General features: G+C 42.8%; 2 protein-coding genes across 4 annotated transcripts in view; one reads left to right on the top strand and one right to left on the bottom strand.

The window, feature by feature from the left end:
- LOC147017130 (unconventional myosin-If-like) overlaps nt 1-10475 on the bottom strand; it is a 335840-nt gene extending 325365 nt beyond the window's left edge. Inside the window, exons 1-2 of one of the 2 annotated variants that reach the window (XM_085846526.1) lie at nt 9460-10475; nt 6254-6391 (exon numbers count right to left, since the gene is read on the bottom strand). In XM_085846526.1, the coding sequence (XP_085702652.1) occupies nt 6254-6391; nt 9460-9660 (339 nt within the window). In that variant the 5' untranslated portion in view covers nt 9661-10475. The remainder of the gene's footprint in view (nt 1-6253; nt 6392-9459) is intronic. The other variant, XM_085846527.1, reaches the window with a different exon arrangement.
- Nucleotides 10476-19365: 8890 nt separating this feature from the next.
- Nucleotides 19366-24105, top strand: part of LOC147017129 (uncharacterized) — a 17024-nt gene continuing 12284 nt past the window's right edge. For both annotated transcript variants that reach the window (XM_085846519.1, XM_085846518.1), the window contains exons 1-3: nt 19366-19528; nt 20360-20487; nt 21773-21888. In XM_085846519.1, coding sequence (XP_085702645.1) covers nt 19413-19528; nt 20360-20487; nt 21773-21888 — 360 coding nt within the window. In that variant the 5' untranslated portion in view covers nt 19366-19412. The remainder of the gene's footprint in view (nt 19529-20359; nt 20488-21772; nt 21889-24105) is intronic.

Raw genomic sequence — 24105 nt, 5'->3', positions numbered from 1 at the left:
AATGCTTTCCTGAACGTTTGAACATAAAATAGAATTTTCTGGCCTTTCATCTTTCACTGCCCAGCCAACAAAAAAGGATCACACCCAGTCCATGGATGAAATCCCAACAACACTGTGCACACATCAGATCCTAGTGTTGCAACCGATGTTATGAGGATGACAAGTCTGAAATGAGTTTTGGTGCCCCATCTGATGAAGATTTTGCTGTTCCTATCCGTGATCAGGCCAAGTCAGAATACGAAGACATTTGTATCATCTGCTATGCAGATCAGAGCAGAGTAGCTTTAAGCAGTATACTTTACATCCAGCAGTAAACAAGTATCAGTTATTTCTTGATTACACCTGAGAATATAGGTCAACACATTTGATGTGGTGAGATTTGATGTGGTCAACACAAGTGGTCACCACCAGTGCAAGCACCACAGTCGTTTTATCACCAAGCCTTTTCTGCTCTTTGTAACTCTCTGAAAGAAACTTTGAGATGTGAAGTTCGGGATGGTGGTGTTAGGCTTGTTGGCTTTTACGAGGGCAAACTTTGAGGGACTGAGAAGCGATTTGGGAACTTTAGATTTGGTAAAGTTAATGAGTCGGCGGTCTGCATAATAAAAATGGGCAACCTTCAAGAAGCAAATGTGGAGGGTGCAGAGTAGTTGGATTCCAGTGAGGGGTGAAGGTAGAGGCAGAAAGTGGAGCAAAGTGGTTGAGCAGGGAGGTACGTAGTGTAATGAGGGAGAAGCAGAAGGCACCCATTAAGCTCGGATCCACATCACACCAATCTCGGAGGAAATGGGCTCGTTAAGAAAATAACTCTGCAAACAAAAAGGGAATATGAAAATGACATCGGCAACAAAGAGGAAGACATTCTTTTTGTCAGTAAGGGGTAAAGGAAGGGTTAAAGAGGAGTGTGAGCCCATTTAGGAATAACACACAAGAATTGGTGGAGGATGAAGGCAAGATGGCAGACTTGTTAAATTTACTTTTTCTTTCTACATTTACACAGGAACAGTCAGGGGAGCTTCTAGTAAATGAGTATATGTATGTCGTGGGTGAACAAGGGCTTTTCGAAGACATTCAAGTAGGAGTAACCCAGTAGAGGAAGTGAAGGAACAGTTAGAAAAATAAGTGATGATAAAGCTCCAGGTACTGGTACCATTATTATTCATAATTTACATCAACGATTTGGATAGTGGGGTTCACAGTCAGCCTTGCAGATGACACAAAGCTTGGAAGTAAGATAGATAGCAGAGAGAGGGGTGATCAGATTCAAGAAAGTCGAGATACAAAAGATTGGCATTTGCAATTTAACATATAGAAATGGAAGGTACTGGGGATGGGGAAGAACAATGAAAATGGAGATTACCTAATGTAAGGGGCAATCTTGGAGCATGTCACATGAGAGTAATCTGTGGGTGGTGAGCAACATTGGAGGTAAGCAGACAGCACAGTGCCAGGCAGTTAAAGGTAAAGCTAACAGGGTTTTAGGTGGTTTTCATAGGGGATAAATTAAAAATCGAAGGAGGTAGTGGTACACTTGTATAGAAATTTGGTGAGGCCTCATTTGGTCAGAACATCTGAGGAAGGACATAGCTGCAATAGATGGAGTACAGCGTCGGACTAGTAGATTCATTCCAGGCCAAGCTAGACTAAGATATGAGGAATGGCTGAAGGAGAAGGGACTTTGTACATTACAAAGGAGGGACTTACGAGGCGATCTGATGGAGATGTTAAAGATGATGAAGTGTGTGGACAAGATAGGTGCAGTGGAGATGTTCGGCAGAATCGACAGTGTAAGGACCAGAGGCCATAGCCTGAAGGTAAAGAAGATGAGAGACTGTTAAGCCAGGGGTCTTTCAGTCAGAAAGTAATTAATGCATGGAATGGTCGACCTGGAATGAAGGTGACAGTGGAGGGATAGATAGGTTTCAATTGGAGTTAGATAGGGTCCTCGAAGCATTGGAGATAAAGGGGTATGGGAATATTGCTCGGACTTGTAGGTGGCTTGTGCGTGGATGGGTGATGGTTCTGGGGTTGGTGCAGTGCAGCCATGATGGGAAAAATGGTCTCCTCCTGCGCAAATGTTCCTCGTGTATATCCTTGTATGTAGCTTGTTCTTACTGTCTGTGCATACCTGCAGCCACCTCCAATTTTTGATTTTGTGGCCTCATCATATTTGATTGGAAGTTGTGTCTTGTTTTGAAACATGGTTCACACATTCCGGGCTTCTTACTCGACCTTACTGGATCTCGAGACAATAAGCAGGTGCTTCTACGCCCCTCCTGAAGGACACTACCAACTCATTGACGATACGGGGTGGAACTCAAAGGTTGGTTGGTCCAGTGTTTGTCTCGTACATTCTTAAAATAATTAATTGTGTTTGCTCAAATAAATTATTAATACTTCACACAGGGAATGCAAACTGTCTAAGCCTGGTGTTTCATGTAATTTTCTCAACTTCAGTGAATGCCCTCTCATTAGGTAAACTTGTAAATCTCGAGGGTAGAAGTTATCTGGGTGAATTATATTGAAGTCTTTCTTTATTTTGAAGATCTGAATCAATTCAGCTCATTGTCTTCTCCAGGCGAGTCTGTGAAGGTTCAATTCCCTGAGTCTGGCTGGATACCCGGGTGCTGCAAATGAGACACGAGTCAAGTTGCCATCTGTTGAACTTTATCCAGCCTATCCTCATTTAGCTTGGTCATTGGGGACCACAGATCATTACAGTACTCCAAGAAGGGACAAACTATAGTCCTGTAAATTAAACAAGGCCCTAGTTATTCAAAGCTGGAAGGAACGCCTGTTGCTGCCTAATCTGGAAGTTGCCCTCTTGGGTATCACTACAACATCATGAGAAAATGTCAAAGTTGCATCAAGCAACACTCCCAGGTCTTTTTCCTCAGTTGCACTCAATAAAATTCTACAGTTTGTATAATGGCCCAAAGTGCAGTTCCACTATTTCCCAGAATGGGATGACTACACTTTTGAGAAATGAGAACCATGTCCCTGGACACTCTTTGGTGATGATGATCTCATTGCTCTCTTCACCATTTTTTACATGCAAGGTCTAAGGCTCGTAATGGAGCTCACACACACACACACACACACACACACACACACACACACACACACACACACACACACACACACACACACACACACACACACACACACACACACACACACACACACACACACACACACACACACGCGCGCGCAACACAGCCACTGAGCTTGGGGGAAGTGCCGTCACCTCCCAGGATACTCTGGGTACCAGTGACATCATAACAATCACACCACTTTTCTCACCACACTCAGCAGGACATTTCGTCAGGAGGAATTTCCTCCTCCCCATGGATGCCAACCTTGCGAAAAGTTTTCATCTTGCAGAAAAGTTTTCAGTTTCAGCATCCTGTGTCATTTTTTTTATTTTTTTTTTAAACCTTCATCTTTTTGAATGGTGAAGGTTTTCATGTAAAAATCAGGAAGCACTTGAGGATTCTGGTAATCTTCTTCTCTTTTGTTGTGCGCTGTGAGTAGCTCAATATGAACGTTGAGTGGTGCAGCAGCCCCAGTGGAAATGCTCACAATATCTGAAGGATTTTGAACAAACAAATTTGTCCAATTGTTATTCATCAGATAAACCAACAAAGCAACATCAGACTTGTCTCTGAATAGGGGGCTTCTCAAGGTCTGCATGACCAAGACCTGGAGAAAGGACAGAGATCTGTTCATGGTTGCCTCAATGCTGCTGCTCGATACTCAGCTGTGAGATAACAGCAGGACATTGTACCTTGTTTGAGATTGAAGCCATGTGTCCTTCCAGGTGTCTTTGTTCACAGTTTCTTCAGTGGGTTGGTTCACAGCGATTTGACGGAAAGGATTTGCGTGACTGAGCTGAACACAGAATCCACCGATTTGCAAGTCTGGACAGGTCTATTTCAGCCATCGTTTATCTCTATATTACGCTGGAAGGTAGCTCAAATAATTGTGTTTTTGTCCATTGCAAGGCACCAAGGGATCGTTTTTCAATTGGAGGATAGACGACGGTGCCAGTCACCATCTCTGTCGGCACAGTGTAGTTCAAGCAGGATCAAGACCATTTCAATGCAAGTCATACAAAATGCTATTTGTAGACCTCTCTCATGCTGGAAACATTCAGGTGAGTCATGGCCCAAGTGCAGAATTATCTTGCAAGACTCATTTTTCAACAACCATGTGTTGCATGCCACATGTTCTGATGAAGCTCGTACAATGCGCAAAGTGTCATTCAGCATGAGAAGATCTTCAAAGTGGTTGATCTCAAGCCATTCCATGAAGCTTGTCCATGTTACTATGTCAGCCTTTGGAGATGGACAGCCCAGTTATACCACATTCCTTCCAGACCTGTGTTGACTGATCCCTCGGTGATGATTTCCCAATTGTTTACATTAAGTTACAGATTGTTTGAAAGTTGTCTTCCATGAGCACGAAAGCTTCCAAACTTGTTTGGTGTTTCCATGCTCTATGATCTCAGAATCTATGGCACAAAACCCGACAAATCGACACTGATGTATAATATAATTTTAAAATAACTGAACATCATTAATTTAGGAATGCATATGCCTCGGAGCAACCAATTACTGAGATGTCAAATTGGGTGCAAAATGGCAGCCATCTGATGGTTCCCACATCAGGCTAACGAGGAATCATCATGACTTTTAGTCCCTCAATTTGGTAGTCCAATCTAGTCTGGCTCATGGACTATAAAGGCCCACAGAGGAGCTTGCACATAAATTATGATGTGCATGACAAGGACATGAGGAAATATAATTGCACTTTTACACAAAATACAAGGATATGATAAGATAATGGACAAACTAACACAGTCGTGTGATTTGAATCAGGGATTATAATATCATTAGAGCAACCAAACCGGACAGCTCGGTTTCAAACATTGCAGTCATTTACCAAGAGTGACTGACTAGTCATGATGTTGTTAATTGCTGGTGTGTGATTACCAATGATTAGCTTCCCTTGTTCTCAAAGGGATGTGGGAGAGAGAGAGAGAAAGAGAGAAAGAGAGAGAGAAAGAGAGAAAGAGAGAAAGAGAGAAAGAAAGAGAGAAAGAGAGAAAGAGAGAAAGAGAGAAAGAGAGAAAGCGAGAAAGAGAGAAAGAGAGAAAGAGAGAAAGAGAGAAAGAGAGAAAGAGAGAAAGAGAGAAAGAGAGAAAGAGAGAAAGAGAGAAAGAGAGAAGAGAGAGAGAGAAAGAGAGAGAGAGAGAGAGAGAGAGAGAGAGAGAGAGAGAGAGAGAAGAGAGAAGAGAGAAGAGAGAAGAGAGAAGAGAGAAGAGAGAAGAGAGAAGAGAGAAGAGAGAAGAGAGAAGAGAGAGAATCACTATGATTTTGTTGACTATTGACGAGCCATGATTTTGTTTACTAAGTGGTAATCCATGGTTTTGCTCATTGTTGATTACTGATTATCCATAAGTTGATATGATTTTGATGAGTAACTCACCAAGATTCCATTCAGCATTGAAACAAAATCCACAAAAGTTTGAAAGTCAATAATAATGATATCACACAATTAAAGACACTATAATGATATCTTGCAATAAATACAAAAAATATACAATTAATCGATTCACAGCAACAATCAAAGGAATTATCGAGAACGACGCTTGGTAGCACGTACCTCCGCCAGGCTGAACAGTATATGTTTTGTATCCCCTGATAGGCCGGATCTGCATCCGTACCTCTAATAGGCTTGTTCTTGTCACCTACCAAACTCATCCACCAAGTTTTATCAGAGTCCGTCCACAACTTGTTGAAATATGATGCAATATATCGTTTTTGGTCCCATCTCTCAATGGTGAAGAATCACTTGACAAATTCTCATGTCTGTATCCAGATCCAGATCTTCACCAAATTCGAATCAATCTGTCCTTGTCAGACACCGAACTTGTCCACTGCGTTTCCTCTAAATCCGTCCACAACTTTTTGAGATATCCTGCTGACAGACAGACAGACAGACAGACAGACAGACACATTTTGATGAAAACATAGCCGTCCACCTCTGGCGGCAGAGGTAATTAACCAACATGGAGCTGATATTCTCAAACCATTTGTGTCACTTTTTCATTCACTCTGATGATTGACCAGTTTTATTAAATTTGTCCCACAAGGTAACATTTGCTGAAAGTGGATCAAATTGATTATGTCATAAAAAAATACTATATTCAACCACTTGATGTGGAAGACATCACCACATATAAGGATACAAAAATATAATCATCATTGTATCTTTTGCGCAGGTTTTCAACAATTCCATCCTCGGTGATCTTGGACAGAAGAACCATATCATCCACTCCACTTTGCTTCACATTGTTACTTTGCCAATGGTAGTGGTCTTTGCTTCCCTGTAAACAAACAAAATAGATACAAAAGGGCATTACTGGTGACTGCTGCATGATCTGTATCCCCTATTTCTCAAAGATGGTGCGTAAGGATATGTGAGCTCGATACAAAATGCTTCCCCGACTTTAAACCCACTGCAGTCAGAGCTGTAGTTGTTATCAAGCCTTCATTCACAAGAATGCTACCCTTTAACCAAGGATTGCTGTGGATGTTCTGTTTGCTGAAATTAGTGCCACAAATATGAACCATATTGACATTATTGCGCTTGCATCTCAAGCTCTTCGGCAAACACATCTTCCGTCGTCTCATCTTCAAATGTGTTATCGTTGGAATGATCGTTAAAATTACGGCAGTCATCTGGATACATGTGGGTCTGTCACCCTGGATTTGTTTTTACATGCATGTCATACTGAGAGATTACTGAAAGCATCTGGATGGGTTTTAGGCATGCAGTAGATCTATAGCCATGCGTCATACATACGCCTGCACAAAACAAATATCCATGACAAAGAAAAATCGCCGTACGTCGACAGCATCACGACCTCAGCCTTAAGCTTTTGCTTCACTGTGGAAATGTAGAGGAGGTTGGTTCTGCCTGGATTGTTTTTGACACAAATAAGATTTCACTCCATCCTGTCCAGTGCAGATCATAACAAATTGTCTTGGCCTTGTGACAATAAAAATGTCTGAAAAATTATGAAATATGCAACAACAAAAAAGAAAATTATGCACTATAATAAATTAAAAACAATATTTATCCCCACACTTAAAAAAAAATCAGAGGGAGAGGGTATTGCAATCGGCTGCGTCTGTCCGTGGTTACACTATCTCCTAAACAGTTGGGCAGAAATTTACCAAACTTGGTAGTAATGATCAAATCATGGCAAGAGCTGTGAGAGCATTGTCATTTTTGCATTAAATGTTTCAATATGAAACGATTTTTTTGGATTGGACCCCCCCCCTCCTCCCCCACCTATTGCAAGGCAAGGTATTCCAATGCTGGTTACCTTTCCTATGAGGTTGATGGCAGGATTTGCATTCTGGCCACCATAAAAACATATCACTCGACAAAAATACACAAAGTGGTGTCGTCCACCAGACGACGGTCTCCTCGGGTTAACCTGAGGCGGTCCCTTCGGGTGGGTGCCTGGAATGTTATATCCATAAGAGATGGGGATTGGCCAAGCATCTGCCTCGGAGATGGCCAGACAGAGGCCCTTTGAGTACAGGCGGAAAGTGGACTCAGAGACTCGCTGGTGTGGCGCATGCTCCCCATGTATGTATATCACTGGTAACAGGGGTACTGCATCAGTGGAGCAGCTGTGCTTCCAAAAATTATGCAACCAGCAGCCATATGCTGTATACAGAACAACAACTTGATTTTGTGCCGCACTCTTACAGGCAAGCGCTCCAGACATCAAAACCACAATTCAGGGTATTAAGGCCTCGGTCACATTTGCCACGGCGGCCGTGGGATCTCCAAAATCTGCGGCCACTAGCAATTCTACGGCGGCCGCAGTATTTCCACGGTCAAACAATGTAGCAGTCACATATGTTTTTATTTTTCGGGGAGCCGCACGGCGTGTTTATAAATTGTGGAGACCGAAAACGTGGGGGTGCCGTACGGTCTTTGATTTGATGTCGTACGGTGACCTTAGGGCGTCGCTGCGGCGGCCATAGAATTTTCAAGGCAGATGCAAGGAGACCTCAAGGTGCCCGCAAGGCGACCGCAGGGGGGCCCTAAGGTGAACGTGCGGCCAGACGGACGGTAACGAGTGGGTATATATACCAGTCCTTTTTTTTACTGAAATAAAAATATACCAGTATATATATATATAACTGAATATACTATAACTATTATATACCGTGGTCCCCCAGAATCCGAACGGCCCATTGATTGAACAAATTGGAATCAGAACAATTTTTTCGAGAAAGTTTGGCCCTAAAAACCCAATACATTTCAAAAAACTGAACACAACGTGGCGTTCATGTTTGTTCACGTGTCTCCCCCACCTGTTCGACCCGCATCTTCGCACTTTGTTCATTCAGTTCGTAGGTGGAAGTACTCAGTCACATTTGCTCTACGGCGAGGATACGGCGGCCGTACGCCCTCTGAATTGACAGAAACGTGCGGTGCCGCAGAGAAACTGAGGTGGCCTCAGGGAGGCCCTACGCCGTTTGGCTATATTTTACAGGCCGTAGGGTCGCCGTGGGAGCAAATGTGACTGAGGCCTTATTGAAGAGGATTATTGAGTACCTGGTGTCCCTTTAAGTCCGAGGTCGGCAACCTGCGGCCTGTGGGCCAAATGCGGCCCGCGAGCTCCTCCCGTGCGGCCCGCGGCACCTTGTCCGGATTTCCATTAGGTGCGGCCCGCAAAACATTTTTCTGAACCGACAACAAATTTAACATATGATTCTTCCACATATATCACAGTCTCTGTTGTCACAATAAATTATTTTCGCTTCTAGTCCACTTAACTTGGTCTTAAATATTTTTTCGTTGTTGTTTCAGATGGCTGAAGGTCTTAAGGTTCAATTTACAATTACATTTATTATCATTGATTTTAGGTGTGTTTGTTATTTTTTCGGGTTGGGAGGGGGGTGTGGCCTGCGAGGTGGCCCGAACGTGGCCCAGTGGCCCGCGGCCTGGTTTAGGTTGCCGACGCCTGCTTTAAGTTGATAGAGCCACAAGTTCACACTCAAACATGTTAAATTAACAACATAAAGACAAATAAATTTTATTTTTCAATGATTAATTGTTTTCCCTCCCAACATGCAGCTAATGTGTCGGTCGATTCTCAGAGTGCAACTGAGTACATCTAAAATCCCAAAGCTTCCAGAGTCCTTCAGTGGACCCCGGACCACACGCTTCGTGGTTTCACGCTCGCAAAACCTGGGAGAGTATGGACCCATTCCCTTGAATTGTGGACCCCCCTTTTGAAAAAACACCCCTGGATCCACCCGGAGTTGTGAGACCTTTGGCCATTGCAAGAATATGACCGAATTTTTATTTTTTGGTTTTCTCAGGTGAGTTTCTATTGGTGTGTGCTGGTGTATGTACTGTACGTACCTGATAGGAGCAATCAATGGTGGATTTTGCGATGGTCCAGTTCCGGCAGTGCGTACAGTGAGATGTACACATGGAGGGATACCAGGGGTGTGTTCCGCTCGCCAAGCGCTCGCCAAGGGGCTTCGTTGATTCAGAACGCTCAAGCAAGCACTCCAACGGAACGGAGTGCTCGACACCGCTTAACAACATGGCGGTCTCCATGGAAACAACGCTGTGGTGGTACTCGAGCTCTCCGGTCCGTCGTTTTCAGTTTTACTCGATCCTGTTGTGACAACTTTCCCAAACGAATGCGTGCGGGGAGGGGGGGTTACATACCTGCCAACCTTTTTGAAGGGAAAGCAGTAGGCTGGCGTCGCATGCGTCCCTAGGGGGGTCCGGGGGCAACCCCCCCTGAAATTTTTCAAAAAAAAGAAGCAAAATGGTGCAATCTCCTGCATTTTGAGACCACAGTGAGCTGAAATATATCAACATATTTTTTAGAGTGAAAAAGAAAACTTAACATGTTTGATCCACTCACCAATCTTTATTTTTCCAAGACATCATGATCACCAGTCACGTTTCCATAAATTACTCACCGTCCAAGCTCCACATGTATGTGCCCATCCGTGTACACAAGAGTTTACATAAACTCACCGATACGTCTTGATGAATGAAATGACTGGACACTGATTTTTATAACATATTTACAGTTTACCTCACGCGAAGCCTTCATACACTTGAACTCTGTTGTCCAACTTGGCTTAAACTCGATGACCCATCGTGGTGGTGGTTTTTTTCTCTTCTGGTGTTTGCATTGTTGTGGTGCGCTGAAGCGATGAGTCCTCTCTGTTAACTGCAGTCTTTGATCATGACTGGAAAATGTCGTGTTGTCTTGAAATGAATTTCCGTTGTTTCCTGTCGTCCCATTTGATTGGTCAAGCTTAGTTTGGAACCAATAACCAATCGCTGACGAGATAACAAATCAAGGTCAGGCCCGAGTTTTGTCGAATGTAGAAGCGGCCGCGTGTGAGACGATCTTGGCAGTGAGAAACGAAGGGAAAACTGAAAAAACACAAATATGTTTTTTTCCAATAATAATTTCCAAATGCGGTTTGTCTGACGAACAAAATCGGGAGGGGTTGGGAGGTATGGGGTTGCGTGCTGAGAGGGGTGGGGGGGTTGCGTGCTGAGAGGGGTGGGGGTTGCGTGCTGAGAGGGGTGGGGGGTTGCATGCTGAGAGGGGTGGGGGTTGCGTGCTGAGAGTGGTGGGGGGTTGCGTGCTGAGAGGGGTGGGGGTTGCGTGCTGAGAGGGGTGGGGGGTTGCGTGCTCAGAGGGGTGGGAGGGGGGTTGCGTGCTGAGAGGGGTGGGGGGTTGCGTGCTCAGAGGGGTGGGAGGGGGTTGCGTGCTGAGAGGGGTGGGGGTGCATGCGGGTTGATGGGGGTTGCGTGCTGAGAAGAGTGGGGGTTGCGTGCGTGTTGGTGGGGGGTTGAGGGGTTTCATGTTTATACATCTTGAAGATTTAGGATGAAAAGTGGAAGTATTGTATAAACAATAAAAGTGTGAAATGCACGTTTCAACAATATTATGGGTATACAGTACGGGGTGTGCCGAGGTCTGAAGATTTAATTGGTTGGAGACTTCTTGTATCATTTTGAATCCGACCACGAACAACGGCCATTTTTACTGACGAAAGTAAGCACATGTCGTGAAATCGCTTGTTCCGATTGCCGAGCGCTTGATAGGGAACGAATGGCTTGGCAAGCGATGATGACGTTTATTTACTCCATTGTTTTGGTTTTTTTTGAGTTCGGGACGAGACCGGCACTCGGTTGATCGTGTACCTCCACCTGAATAAACAGTTAACGTTTCTATCTCACTGATAGACATACAGTGTAATACAGTGTGGACAGTTAACGTTTTCTATCTCACTGATAGACGTACAGTGTAATACAGTGTGGACAGTTCTCGTTTTCTATCTCACTGATAGACATACAGTGTAATACAGTGTGGACCATTACCGTTTTCTATCTCAGATAGACGTACAGTGTAATACAGTGTGGACAGTTCTCGTTTTCTATCTCACTGATAGATGTACAGTGTAATACAGTGTGGACAGTTCACGTTTTCTATCTCACTGATAGATGTACAGTGTAATACAGTGTGGATAGTTCACGTTTTCTCTCACTGATAGATGTACAGTGTAATACGGTGTGGATAGTTAACGTTTTATATCTCACTGATAGACGTACAGTGTAATACAGTGTGGACAGTTAATGTTTTCTATCTCACTGATAGACTACAGTGTGGACAGTTGACGTTTTCTATCTCACTGATAGATGTCCAGTGTAATACAGTGTGGATAGTTAACGTTTTCTATCTCACTGATAAACTACAGTGTGGACAGTTGACGTTTTCTATCTCACTGATAGATGTACAGTGTAATAAAGTGTGGACAGTTAACGTTTTCTATCTCACTGATAGACGTACAGTGTAATACAGTGTGGACAGTTGACGTTTTCTATCTCACTGATAGACGTACAGTGTGATACAGTGTGGACAGTTAACGTTTTCTATCTCACTGATAGACGTACAGTGTAATACAGTGTGGACAGTTCTCGTTTTCTATCTCACTGATAGACATACAGTGTAATACAGTGTGGACCATTACCGTTTTCTATCTCAGATAGACGTACAGTGTAATACAGTGTGGACAGTTCTCGTTTTCTATCTCACTGATAGATGTACAGTGTAATACAGTGTGGACAGTTCACGTTTTCTATCTCACTGATAGATGTACAGTGTAATACAGTGTGGATAGTTCACGTTTTCTCTCACTGATAGATGTACAGTGTAATACGGTGTGGATAGTTAACGTTTTATATCTCACTGATAGACGTACAGTGTAATACAGTGTGGACAGTTAATGTTTTCTATCTCACTGATAGATGTACAGTGTAATACAGTGTGGACAGTTGACGTTTTCTATCTCACTGATAGATGTCCAGTGTAATACAGTGTGGATAGTTAACGTTTTCTATCTCACTGATAAACTACAGTGTGGACAGTTGACGTTTTCTATCTCACTGATAGATGTACAGTGTAATAAAGTGTGGACAGTTAACGTTTTCTATCTCACTGATAGACGTACAGTGTAATACAGTGTGGACAGTTGACGTTTTCTATCTCACTGATAGACGTACAGTGTGATACAGTGTGGACAGTTAACGTTTTCTATCTCACTGATAGACGTACAGTGTAATACAGTGTGGACAGTTGACGTTTTCTATCTCACTGATAGACGTACAGTGTAATACAGTGTGGACAGTTGACGTTTTCTATCTCACTGATAGACGTACAGTGTAATACAGTGTGGACAGTTAATGTTTTCTATCTCACTGATAGACCACAGTGTGGACAGTTGACGTTTTCTATCTCACTGATAGATGTACAGTGTAATACAGTGTGGATAGTTAACGTTTTCTATCTCACTGATAAACTACAGTGTGGACAGTTGACGTTTTCTATCTCACTGATAGATGTACAGTGTAATAAAGTTTGGACAGTTAACGTTTTCTATCTCACTGATAGACGTACAGTGTAATACAGTGTGGACAGTTGACGTTTTCTATCTCACTGATAGACGTACAGTGTGATACAGTGTGGACAGTTAACGTTTTCTGTCTCACTGACAGACGTACAGTGTGATACAGTGTGGACAGTTAACGTTTTCTATCTCACTGATAGATGTACAGTGTAATACAGTGTGGACAGTTGACGTTTTCTATCTCACTGATAGATGTACAGTGTAATACAGTGTGGACAGTTGACGTTTTCTATCTCACTGATAGATGTACAGTGTAATACAGTGTGGACAGTTGACGTTTTCTATCTCACTGATAGATGTACAGTGTAATACAGTGTGGACAGTTGACGTTTTCTATCTCACTGATAGATGTACAGTGTAATACAGTGTGGACAGTTGACGTTTTCTATCTCACTGATAGACGTACAGTGTAATACAGTGTGGACAGTTGATGCTTTCTATCTCACTGATAGATGTACAGTGTAATAAAGTGTGGACAGTTAACGTTTTCTATCTCACTGATTGACGTACAGTGTAATACAGTGTGGATAGTTAACGTTTTCTATCTCACTGATGGACTACAGTGTAATACAGTGTGGACAGTTAATGTTTTCTATCTCACTGATAGATGTACAGTGTAATATCGTGTACACAGTTAGTTTTCTATCTCACTGATCGACGTACAGTGTGGACAGTTCTCGTTTTCTATCTCACTGATAGATGTAGTGTAATATAGTGTGGACAGTTCACATTTTCTCTCTCACTGATAGACGTACAATGTAATACGGTGTGGATAAGTAACGTTTTCTATCTCACTGATAGACATACAGTGTAATACAGTGTGGACAGTTAATGTTTTCTATCTCACTGATAGACATACAGTGTGGACAGTTGACGTTTTCGATCTCACTGATAGACTACAGTGTAATACAGTGTGGACAGTTAACATTTTCTATCTCACTGATAGATGTACAGTGTGATATAGTGTGGACAGTTCTCATTTTCTATCTCACTGATAGATGTACAGTGTAATACAGTGTGGACAGTTCACGTTTTCTATCTCACTGATAGACTACAGTGTAATACAGTGTGGACAGTTCACGTTTTCTCTCTCTATCTGATAGACTACAGTGTAATACGGTGTGGACAGTTCACGTTTTCTCTCTCACTGATAGATGTACAGTGTAATACAGTGTGGACAGTTCACGTTTTCTTTCTCACTGACAGACATACAGTGTAATACAGTGTGGACAGTTCACGTTTTCTCTCTCACTGATAGACTACAGTGTAATACGGTGTGGATAGTTAACGTTTTCTATCTCACTGAGAGACGTACAGTGTAATATAGTGTGGACAGTTAGTTTTCTATCTCACTGATAGACATACAGTGCGGACAGTTGACGTTTTCTATCTCACTGATAGACGTACAGTGTGGACAGTACACGTTTTCTATGTCACTGATAGATGTACAGTGTAATACAGTGTGGACAGTTCACGTTTTCTATCTCACTGATAGATGTACAGTGTGGACAGTTAACGTTTTCTATCTCACTGATAGATGTACAGTGTAAAACAGTGTGGACAGTTAACGTTTTCTATGTCACTGATAGATGTACAGTGTAATACAGTGTGGACAGTTAACGTTTTCTATCTCACTGATAGATGTACAGTGTGGACAGTTAACGTTTTCTATCTCACTGATAGATGTACAGTGTAAAACAGTGTGGACAGTTAACGTTTTCTGTGTCACTGATAGATGTACAGTGTAATACAGTGTGGACAGTTCACGTTTTCTATCTCACTGATAGACGTACAGTGTAATACAGTGTGGACAGTTCACGTTTTCTGTCACTGATAGATGTACAGTGTGGACAGTTAACGTTTTCTATCTCACTGATAGATGTACAGTGTAATACAGTGTGGACAGTTAACGTTTTCTATCTCACTGATAGACGTACAGTGTAATACAGTGTGGACAGTGGAACTCCCCTCCCGTTGTCCCATTTCCCCCTCCCCCCCAATGTATCCTCCGGACAGGAACCCCTGACCTCTCACACTCAGATTAAACGTTCGAACCATCACAGAACACATCTCAGTTTGTAGGTGTGGTGTCTTCCTTGGGTATCCATCGGTATAACCTTCAACACACATTCATTATTTTTAATCCGGATCTTCATCAGAAAACAATTCAAATGGAGGAAAATAACTGTGACGTCACGCCCTCCCTTGAGGTCGAGGTGAGTTCCTTGTGCGCATGCGCGACACACGGGACAAACAACGGAGCTGAACGTTCTCAGTAAAATCTTCATGAAGTTGAACGCATCGTGGTCGGTCTGATCGTTTGTACATCACGACATTACAATATTAACCTTATTAAACAAAACCAGACTCGGTGTTGTCATGGTGATGGTTGGAGCGTCCGCTGTGACGTCTCAGTGTGGGAGGTTGTCGGCCAAGTCGAACCAAACACTAAAATGGTTCGTGCTGCTGCTTCCTTGTTTGTCACTCAACATTCAAAAGAGAGAGCACGGAAAACACCTCTTCGATCGCATCCAGGAGGAGGAAATTCCTTCTTAATTATCCCGCGAAGCGCGGAAAGAAAAATCATGTCATGAAGATGACGTCACTGGGACTCAAATTCTCTTGGAAGTGACGTCACTTCTCCCAATCCATCAACTGTTTGTGTGAAAGTAAAGTCTCGTGTTTTCTCTCATATTTGTTTGCACGAACACTTGATGTCGTCGTTCCACCACGAGCTTTAGATCTTGTAAAAAATTCCACAAAAATCAGGACTGAACACACCTGTGTGCAGAGAAACACCTGAAATAAATAAAACGTGAAGGAGGTTTTTTTTCCCTCTCCAAACAAAACGTACAAGTTCGTTTTTTTATTAAATATTTTTATCCAGTGACAATCACCATGAGGAATGTTCGATGATCATCACCAACCGGATTTTTCCAAAGCCGTTGAACAATGAACAATGGGTAACCATGGAAACGTTTGTTAACAAATCAATCGTTGTGGCGATGTTTGCTCGGTTCAGTTTGTGGATGTGCTCGCTGTGAACACGTGCGAACGTTTTTCTCTCCTCGTTCAAGGATTTAAATCTCGTGTTTTTCCTGAAACATCATGGGCTCAACTTCAACGGACTCTGTTAATGCTCCACGACCCCGTTTCCAAGAGGTGAGATGTTTATTTATCCCGGGACGCGAACACTTACTCTTCGTACGGTCTCCACGATTTATCTCCCAAACTCGGGAATATCAAACCTGTCTTTCTTCTTCGTGACAAAACTTTCACATTTCAACTTCTTTCATTCAGCATCCTCGTGTTCACGGTGTCCTCTGTGTACATGTCGGGGTTACGTTGATCACAAGTTCATAAAGAGTATTTTGTCCTCCTCTGGAGGCTGTTCAGAGACAAGGTGATGTCCAGGACGGTGTTTATACAATCTTGTAAAAATCCATGTTCACCGTGTGTTGTTCTGGGATCACAGGATAGACCGGGAGGTGTACTCCATCTCCTCAAACAAAACTTCACAGCTCGGTACATGAATCGTGACTCCCTTACCTAAATGGAGGTGGATACTTCGAGACCTGGGAGAACTCTGTTCCACATTGTGAAACCCACATGTTGAGATAACAAACAACGGGCACGGATAACTCATGTAACGTGAGATTTGGTGGTGTCAGAGATACTATGAAAATGGCGTTAAATTTCGGAATTACTTTTTTTAGATCCTCGTGGAGGATCTCGAAGTCTTACTCACGTTGTTGTTCTTCATCCTCTTCTTGTGGACTTTTTTGTTTCACAGCCTACAGTTTTCATCGAAACTTCCTGAAACTTGGTATATACATGTAAAGATACCCTGCGCAGACAGTTACCATCTCCGATTTTGAAAATTCCTCCGAGAAAAAAAAGTTATGACGTTAAAATATCTCCGCGAATGGAAATTGCCAAAAAAATATCTCCGAAACTAGGCAAGCTTTTTGAATTCTGTTTGCGGAAATCGAACAGGGCATTAGCAGAGATGAATTTCCGCACATATGATACATCACGATGACTTCATATCAATTGTTATGACGTCATTCCTATTTTTTGACATTTTTTGTTTCACAACCCAGAGTTTTCATCGGATCTTCGTGAAACTTGCCATGTACATGCAGAAAGCCCACGTGCAGGCAGGAACCATCTCCGATTTTGGAAATTCTTCTGAGAAAAAAAGTTGACGTCATAATATCGCCGCCAATGGGAATCGCCTATAAAATTATCTCCGAAACTAGGCAAGCTGTTTGAACTTTGTTTGCGGGAATCAAGCCGGGCATTAGCACAGATAACTTATCGCAAACCTGAAACATCACAATGACGTCATATTCTTTTTTATGACGTCATCATTAAGAGGAGGAGGATCAGCTCATTTGAGCTTGTTTTCAACAATCTTTACACTATTTTATTTAACTTGAATGACACAGGAATACCCTCCAATTCAACGACATTCGCGGGGGATATGGTCCTGAAAAATGTCGGGGGCACTGCTTCATTGAGAAAACCGGGGATAAGTGAAGGTCTCTGAATGACGGTGGAATGATAGGTGGTGGTGAAATGACGACGAGTGAAGGTCTCCAAGGGGGGGTGGGAAATGAAACGATGAAGGAGGTGAGATGAAAGGACGAACAGGTGGTTTTAAATTAAGAGAGGGTAGTTTATGAGGAGGGAAGGGGTGAAGCATCACAAGGAATGGCAGCACGGAATGTAAAGATTCATCATGTCAGGGTATACAATGCTGGATGATTACGAGATAGATAGTGTATCGTTATTGGACAGGTACTGGATCAGTCGTGGATAGTACTGAATAGATAGATCGATGCAGGGGGAAAGTCCTAGCTGAACCCACACAATGACCAATGATGTGTATGGGGAGCAAGAATGAAAATTTCACACATCTACTGGCCTGCCGTGGACGTCAGTGACGATTGGGGTGAACTCAACAACTCCAAATATGGAGAGAAAATGAAAAAGACTTTCAAAGATAACATGTTGATCTGCATTTCGTTTTTGGATGGTTTGTTATCTTTTTTTATACCTCTTCCACATACTTTTGCTTCACAGTTTGATTTCCAGCAGAATATCATGTGACTGTGAACTTATCGTATGCCTGGTGTTGGCTTAATGGTTAGGGTGGTGGGCTTGGGATCCGAGGATCATGAGTTCAAATCCCACTCAGCTGTTGAATTAATACCAGGTGGGGTTGACTACCTGTCATCCTTCCGAGGTTGACAAAATGAGTGCCAGCATGCTGGTATCCTGTGTCGGAGTGGCGACCCGTCTGGGATTGTGCCCAATAGCCACGGAGACTGCTCAGACAGCACCAACGCTCTGCACAGAGTATGGTCCCAATGGATGGATGGATGTGTCCCTCAACCCCCGACACATGGGGAAGGAAAATCTAATCTAAGAATTGTTCCGGTCTGTCACCTCTTCTTCTCCCTTTTCTTTGTCACCCCACCCCCCCACACACCAACACTCCCCAGAGTTTGGCTTATGTCGTTTGACCCACAATTTGAAGTCCTGTGATTGGCTTTTGGGCGAAAGAGAAAGGGATGGTGATGAGGGAGATGAGGTTGTTGCCGTTTTTGGAGAGTGCTTTTGAACTTTGACTCAGAAAACCACACGAAAGGGATTTCCCAGACAAGAGCCTGATTCCCTCATGTTTCGAGAAGCGAAAGACATTCATGGCATCTCGGATGGTGGGGCTTGAGGACGGATTGATGTTGCTCAGGAAAAATGAGGCAGCGACGGAAGGGCGACCAGAGAAGAACTCATTCGATGTTGGCTGCTTCGACGACGCAGTGAGGCCAGGTCATGTCTACTGTGGCGTGACTCCGGTGGGGAGTTCACTGAGTGTGGAACGCTTCGAGCTGAGACATCTGAGGTCAGCCAGAAAACAAAGCCAAAGAGGGCCCTCGGGATGTGGATCATTCTGCACTCCATCACCCTCGTGCCTGCACATTGCTGCCTTGAAGCATCACACCGGGAGTGAACTTGGGGACTCTGAGTCGGGATTAATGCCAACACAGGTTTCTCGCCCATGGCGGGTTGGCCTAGTCTGGTTTATATCTCCATCTATAATATATAAATACATTCCTTTGTTGTAACCACGTAATTAAATCGATGCTTGACCCTTGTTTTGCTTGTTATTTTTGCCTGTTACAACAGAATCTAAATTAATGATATAACACACACTGGGAACCTGCGTGTGTCTGCATGCTTGGGGGTCCATTTGCAAAACCAGAACAATATCTTTATCCTTTCACCATTCCCTCTCATTTATTCCTGCAGGAATGGCAGCATACAGAAGATTCTGGCAATATATTTGTCCAGCATAGCTCCATGAGTGAAGACACAAATGAGAAGTTTTCAACTTCAACAACAATGATCTGTGACATGGCAGATGAGCAAGACTTCCAACTTAATGAGAAGAGTAAGGAACCCCTCAACCGCTCACAGTAAGTTTCTGCATTACCCTGGAGTGTTTCCACCTGGTGTACTCCGTGGTGCAGCACACGTGTGCTAGCTACCACATTAGATTCGGGGTGTTTTCCACCTTTGAGCTGTGTAACCTGGGTTTGAATCTCGACGCAGCTATAAATGCGATATTGGTGTTTCACATGTGGGGTCAGGGATCAATGTGTGTGCCATCCATTGGAAGGTTTTCAAGCCAGAGGACCCGTCTGCCAGCATTAGTCGTTGATAGACTTTAATACAATTCAGGCTGAGCTTTTTTCGAAGTAACATTGGGGGGGGGAGGGTCATTCTGACCCCCTCCCCCTCCCGATCCCCCAAGATCTCGGGATGAAACGCTCAATGGACATGAAATTTGCTGTGTAAATATAAAATCTTTTTACCAAATATCCTGTGTCATTTAATGAGTGATAAAATGTTTAACTATTTTAAATTATCTAATTCAATTATTAATCAAACAACTATCCTAGTTTTATGGATATTTTTACAGATCACCGATTTGCATAAATTTAGCATCATGAGATGTGTAAGACTTCAAATTAAAAAGTCATGAAACCATATTTGGCAATTTTTGGGGATTACTGAGAAAAGGCAAAATTTACATTGTGGGGACGGGGAGGGGTCTAAAGCATTTTGACCTTGAACGGGTGAATTATTGGGTTGATATTCATTGGAACTTTTGGAATTGCTGATGGTACAAATTGGTCCTTGGTGTTCTGATGAGAGTTATCTTGGTGATCACCTTGTTTAAAAAACAGACATCAATAAGGAACATTCATTCTCTCGTGATAACACGTCGCTCTCCATTGTTGCAGATGTCTCCACGAGAAACTGCGATTACAGAATGCTGAAGCTGAAGAGATACAGCACTATCTCGAGTCGGAATTGGAAAAAAGCAAGGAAATTTTTGTGGTTAATGAAGCCAGAAAACAGATTGTGAAAGGTATGTGAGACTATTGCTTTCCATGAGACAATGGTTTGAGTCATGAGCTTCATCCAAGGGAGGTAACTGTCACAGCATTGGATTCAAGAGTCACCTGATGACTCTGGAACCATGATTCGCTCTGAATACCGTATGGTGGAGGGTGCCGTTTGTCAAATGACTTGTAAACAGCATTGGAGCGAAAACAGCAAGTATTGGAGCTGATTTGTATGTTGTAATGTATTGGAAGTCCTCCTTTATCCTGTGAGAATCAAGTGATTGGGTCGAATGTCCTGAGGCTCCCTTGAATCCGTTGGTAAACAGCAGATGGACTGAATTGCTCAAGGTCCCTGTCAATGCTTTGTTTCCTTAGGTTTGGGATGGACACCTCATTGTGTGTCTAAAGCAAGTGTACCTGTTCTACAGATATTTTTAATATGATGTATTATATACCTGTACTTTTTTTTGTACGTTTTGGCCAAGTTATCCAGTTTCACATGCTTATGCTCAATGTGGACAACACCAACATTAATCTCATGTGCTCAAGCGTCAAAAATTCTCTATTGAGAAACTTCTATAATGAGTCATTTGAATAACTTGTATTATTTTGAGGTCTCTTGAGTCATTAGTTTTGATATGCCCAGCAGTGTGTCTGCACTCTGCACCCCACTGCACATTGCTGGTATAAATCCACTGGAAAAGTTTTTCGAACAGATTGGAGAACTGCCCACGCCATATAAGCCCTGATTGAATTGCCTTTGAGTCGTGGCCTCGTGGGAAACCTCAGATGGGGAAAAAAAAAACATACATTAGGGTTGAACTACTGCAGGATTGGGATAGTATTTTGACAATGCAAGGGTCATGGACTCTCCATTCCATACATACTTCCCACAATATTTGTCGAAGACTTTATGAACAATGGACAGCTTGCTTCGAAGGCTCCGAAAAGGAAATCAAATGTGGAAAAATTATTAATTAATTTGAAACACCAAGCTATCGTTGGGACCATGGCCAAGTTCCTGCAAATTGCTCATTGGTTCCCTGACCCTGACTTTCTGAGTCGAAGTGACGACCTGACCAGGATTCTCGCCTCGTAACTGCTTCAGCAACAACAACGCTCTGCATCGGTCATGGTACATGATGATGATAATAATCACAAGAATTTTTGTGTTTGACTCTCCTTTTGCAAAGATGGACATTTGAAATGTGATTCTGGATTGTTATGGCCTGGTCACAGTGAGGGCTTTGTTCTCGGGCCTGAAATAGAAAAGACAGGACAATGTGATGTGAAATTCCTCTCTTGTAGGTGAAATGAAAGAAGAATTGAATACCTTTCCTCAATTGTCAGAGATAAGACTTCAGAAGGAGCAAATCAATAGATCGCTCGGTGAGAAGAAAAACAAAACGGAGACGGACCAAGTGGTGAGTGTGCACCGCACTGCATTCATGATTGCTTCCAGAGAACTGTGCTTATTTAATTTTTGCACACCCATGTTCATTCATGTGCAGTTTATTTTATCAGATAGTACACATTCCAAAAGTACAAGGGCCTATCTATTTAAGACGTTCAGATAGGAGGAGAAGGGGTGATGATTTCTCGTGGACCAAGCAATTCTGGATTTTTTTGGTCAGATTATTAACATTACTACCGATGAACAAAACAAGTTTGATACCAATGACATCATGGGTCACATGTCTGATCAAAGCAAGGGGGTGTGGGGGGGGGGAAGGAGGTTGAGCCCCGGCATCACTGCTCATAGTTATTAAGGTACGCATCTTGTTATTATTCTTATTCGATTTTTGTATACAGAGTCGAGCCTCCCAGAGAATTTTCAAAGGGGTCTAAAGTGTCTGAAGGGTGTCAAGGTCTACTGGGTTTGTGTCTTGAGGGTTTTACCCTCAAGGGGTCGAAAGAGCAACACAGAACAAAAATAACAGTAGGAAGAGGCGGTGGGGGAACATGCAAACGTGGCATTTAGCAACAAAATAGAGGGAGACGAGGAGGGATAAGGGATGTCAGGAAGAATGAGAGTAAGGGAAGGAGGAAGGAGGACACAGGGGGTGAAGAAGTCTGAAACAGCCACCAACTCTCGTTTTAGCTCTCATACGAGCCTCAACAAGGTAGACAAAAAACCCCCAAAAAACCTCTTAATCACAGAAGTGGAAGTAAAAACTGGGAACACGGAAAGACATTGGCATGGGGAGGGTTAATGGGGGGTAGAAAAGATCATGCCTGTGGATGGGTGATGGTCTGAGATGGTTGTGAATAGTCATCTTGAAGCCCTGGAAGAATAACATTGAGGAGACTGAGGAAGTTGGTTCCACAGGTGGGGTTAAAAAAAAGAGGAAGGAATTAGTGGAGATGTGTCTGGATTTTGGGAATGTCACCAGAAGGGGGTTATTGGCAGACTGCGAGCACCCTGCAGAAACCTAGGGAGGACGGGTAGGGGCAGAGCGTGCATGAAAAGTTATCAAAAACTATTTTCAGGAGGAATTTTTTTCAATTTTCTAAGGGGTCTAAAGTGTCTGAAGGGTGTAAAGGTCTACTGGGTTCGTGTCCTGAGGGTTTTACCCTCAAGGGGTCTAAAGAGCAAATGGGGTCCAAAATGTTCAAAGGGTATTAAAGTGTTCCAAGGGTCTTATATTGTCGATGGGGTCTCAAAAGTATCTAAAGAGTTGAAGAAGGTCTATATGTCTCTAAAGGGTCTAATCCCTAGGGTGTCTAAATGGTGTAAAGGTCTAAAGGGTCAAAATGGGTATGAAGGGGTCCAATAGGTGTAAAGGTTTAAAGGGTTGAAGTACAAGAGGCTATCCATTGAATTTCTGCTATCTTCAGGGTCTAAGTTTTGTCAAGGGTCGAAGTCATGTCGAATAATTCAATTCCTCTTGTACAGTTGAACCATTTATTTAATAAATATGCATCATGATGGAGGATGAGAGGAAATTCAATAACACAAGCAACACGCATTATCCTCTGATCGTACTCTCGTACAAAGATCCAAAGTTTCTTTTGTAATAAGCAAAAGTGGAGAGGGTGAGATTATGGAATGATATCTGGTGATTTTTCAAGCCAAGGTCACTGCTGAGGCTTGAGTTTTTGGGGTTGGGGAAGAGATCACTCAAAAGCCTTTTGGCAGTGGTTATTGAGAGGTCAGATTGAATTCAAAGGCTCGAGAACAATTTACAATTCAAAGATTCAAAGGAGAACAATTCAAAGGCTGGAGAACAAACCAACTACCAAACCACCTTATAAGGTGATAAGAATTCAAGCAAACATCTGGACAATATCTTAGCAGTTCACACACATTCCATTAATGCGAGACCAGCTTCCAGCCAGACTTTCAGATGCCAGCGTATAATTATTCATATATGAGGATCCCTTATTATTAATAAGCTAAAGAGAATAACAGATAATTGTATTCTACTGAATAAACATTTAAGATTATTTGGAAGGCCAGTCTTTTTTGGGAGGGTCTTTTACTTGGCAGATTGGTAACCTTCTAACACAGTAATGAACTAGAAGGGCATTCGGTAGAGCGCATACCTCCTCCACGTAATGCCTGATCCACGAGAATATATCGGGCCCAAAACATTTTTGAAATATCATGCTATATATCGTTTTTGGCCATATCTCTCAAA

This window comes from Eptatretus burgeri, chromosome 11, assembly GCF_056783735.1.
Source record: "Eptatretus burgeri isolate ZD-2024b chromosome 11, Ebu_testis_v1, whole genome shotgun sequence".
Classification (NCBI taxonomy): Eukaryota; Metazoa; Chordata; class Myxini; order Myxiniformes; family Myxinidae; genus Eptatretus; species Eptatretus burgeri.
The sequence above is the reverse complement of the archived record's forward strand: the minus strand, read 5'-3'. Positions and strand labels throughout refer to the sequence as shown.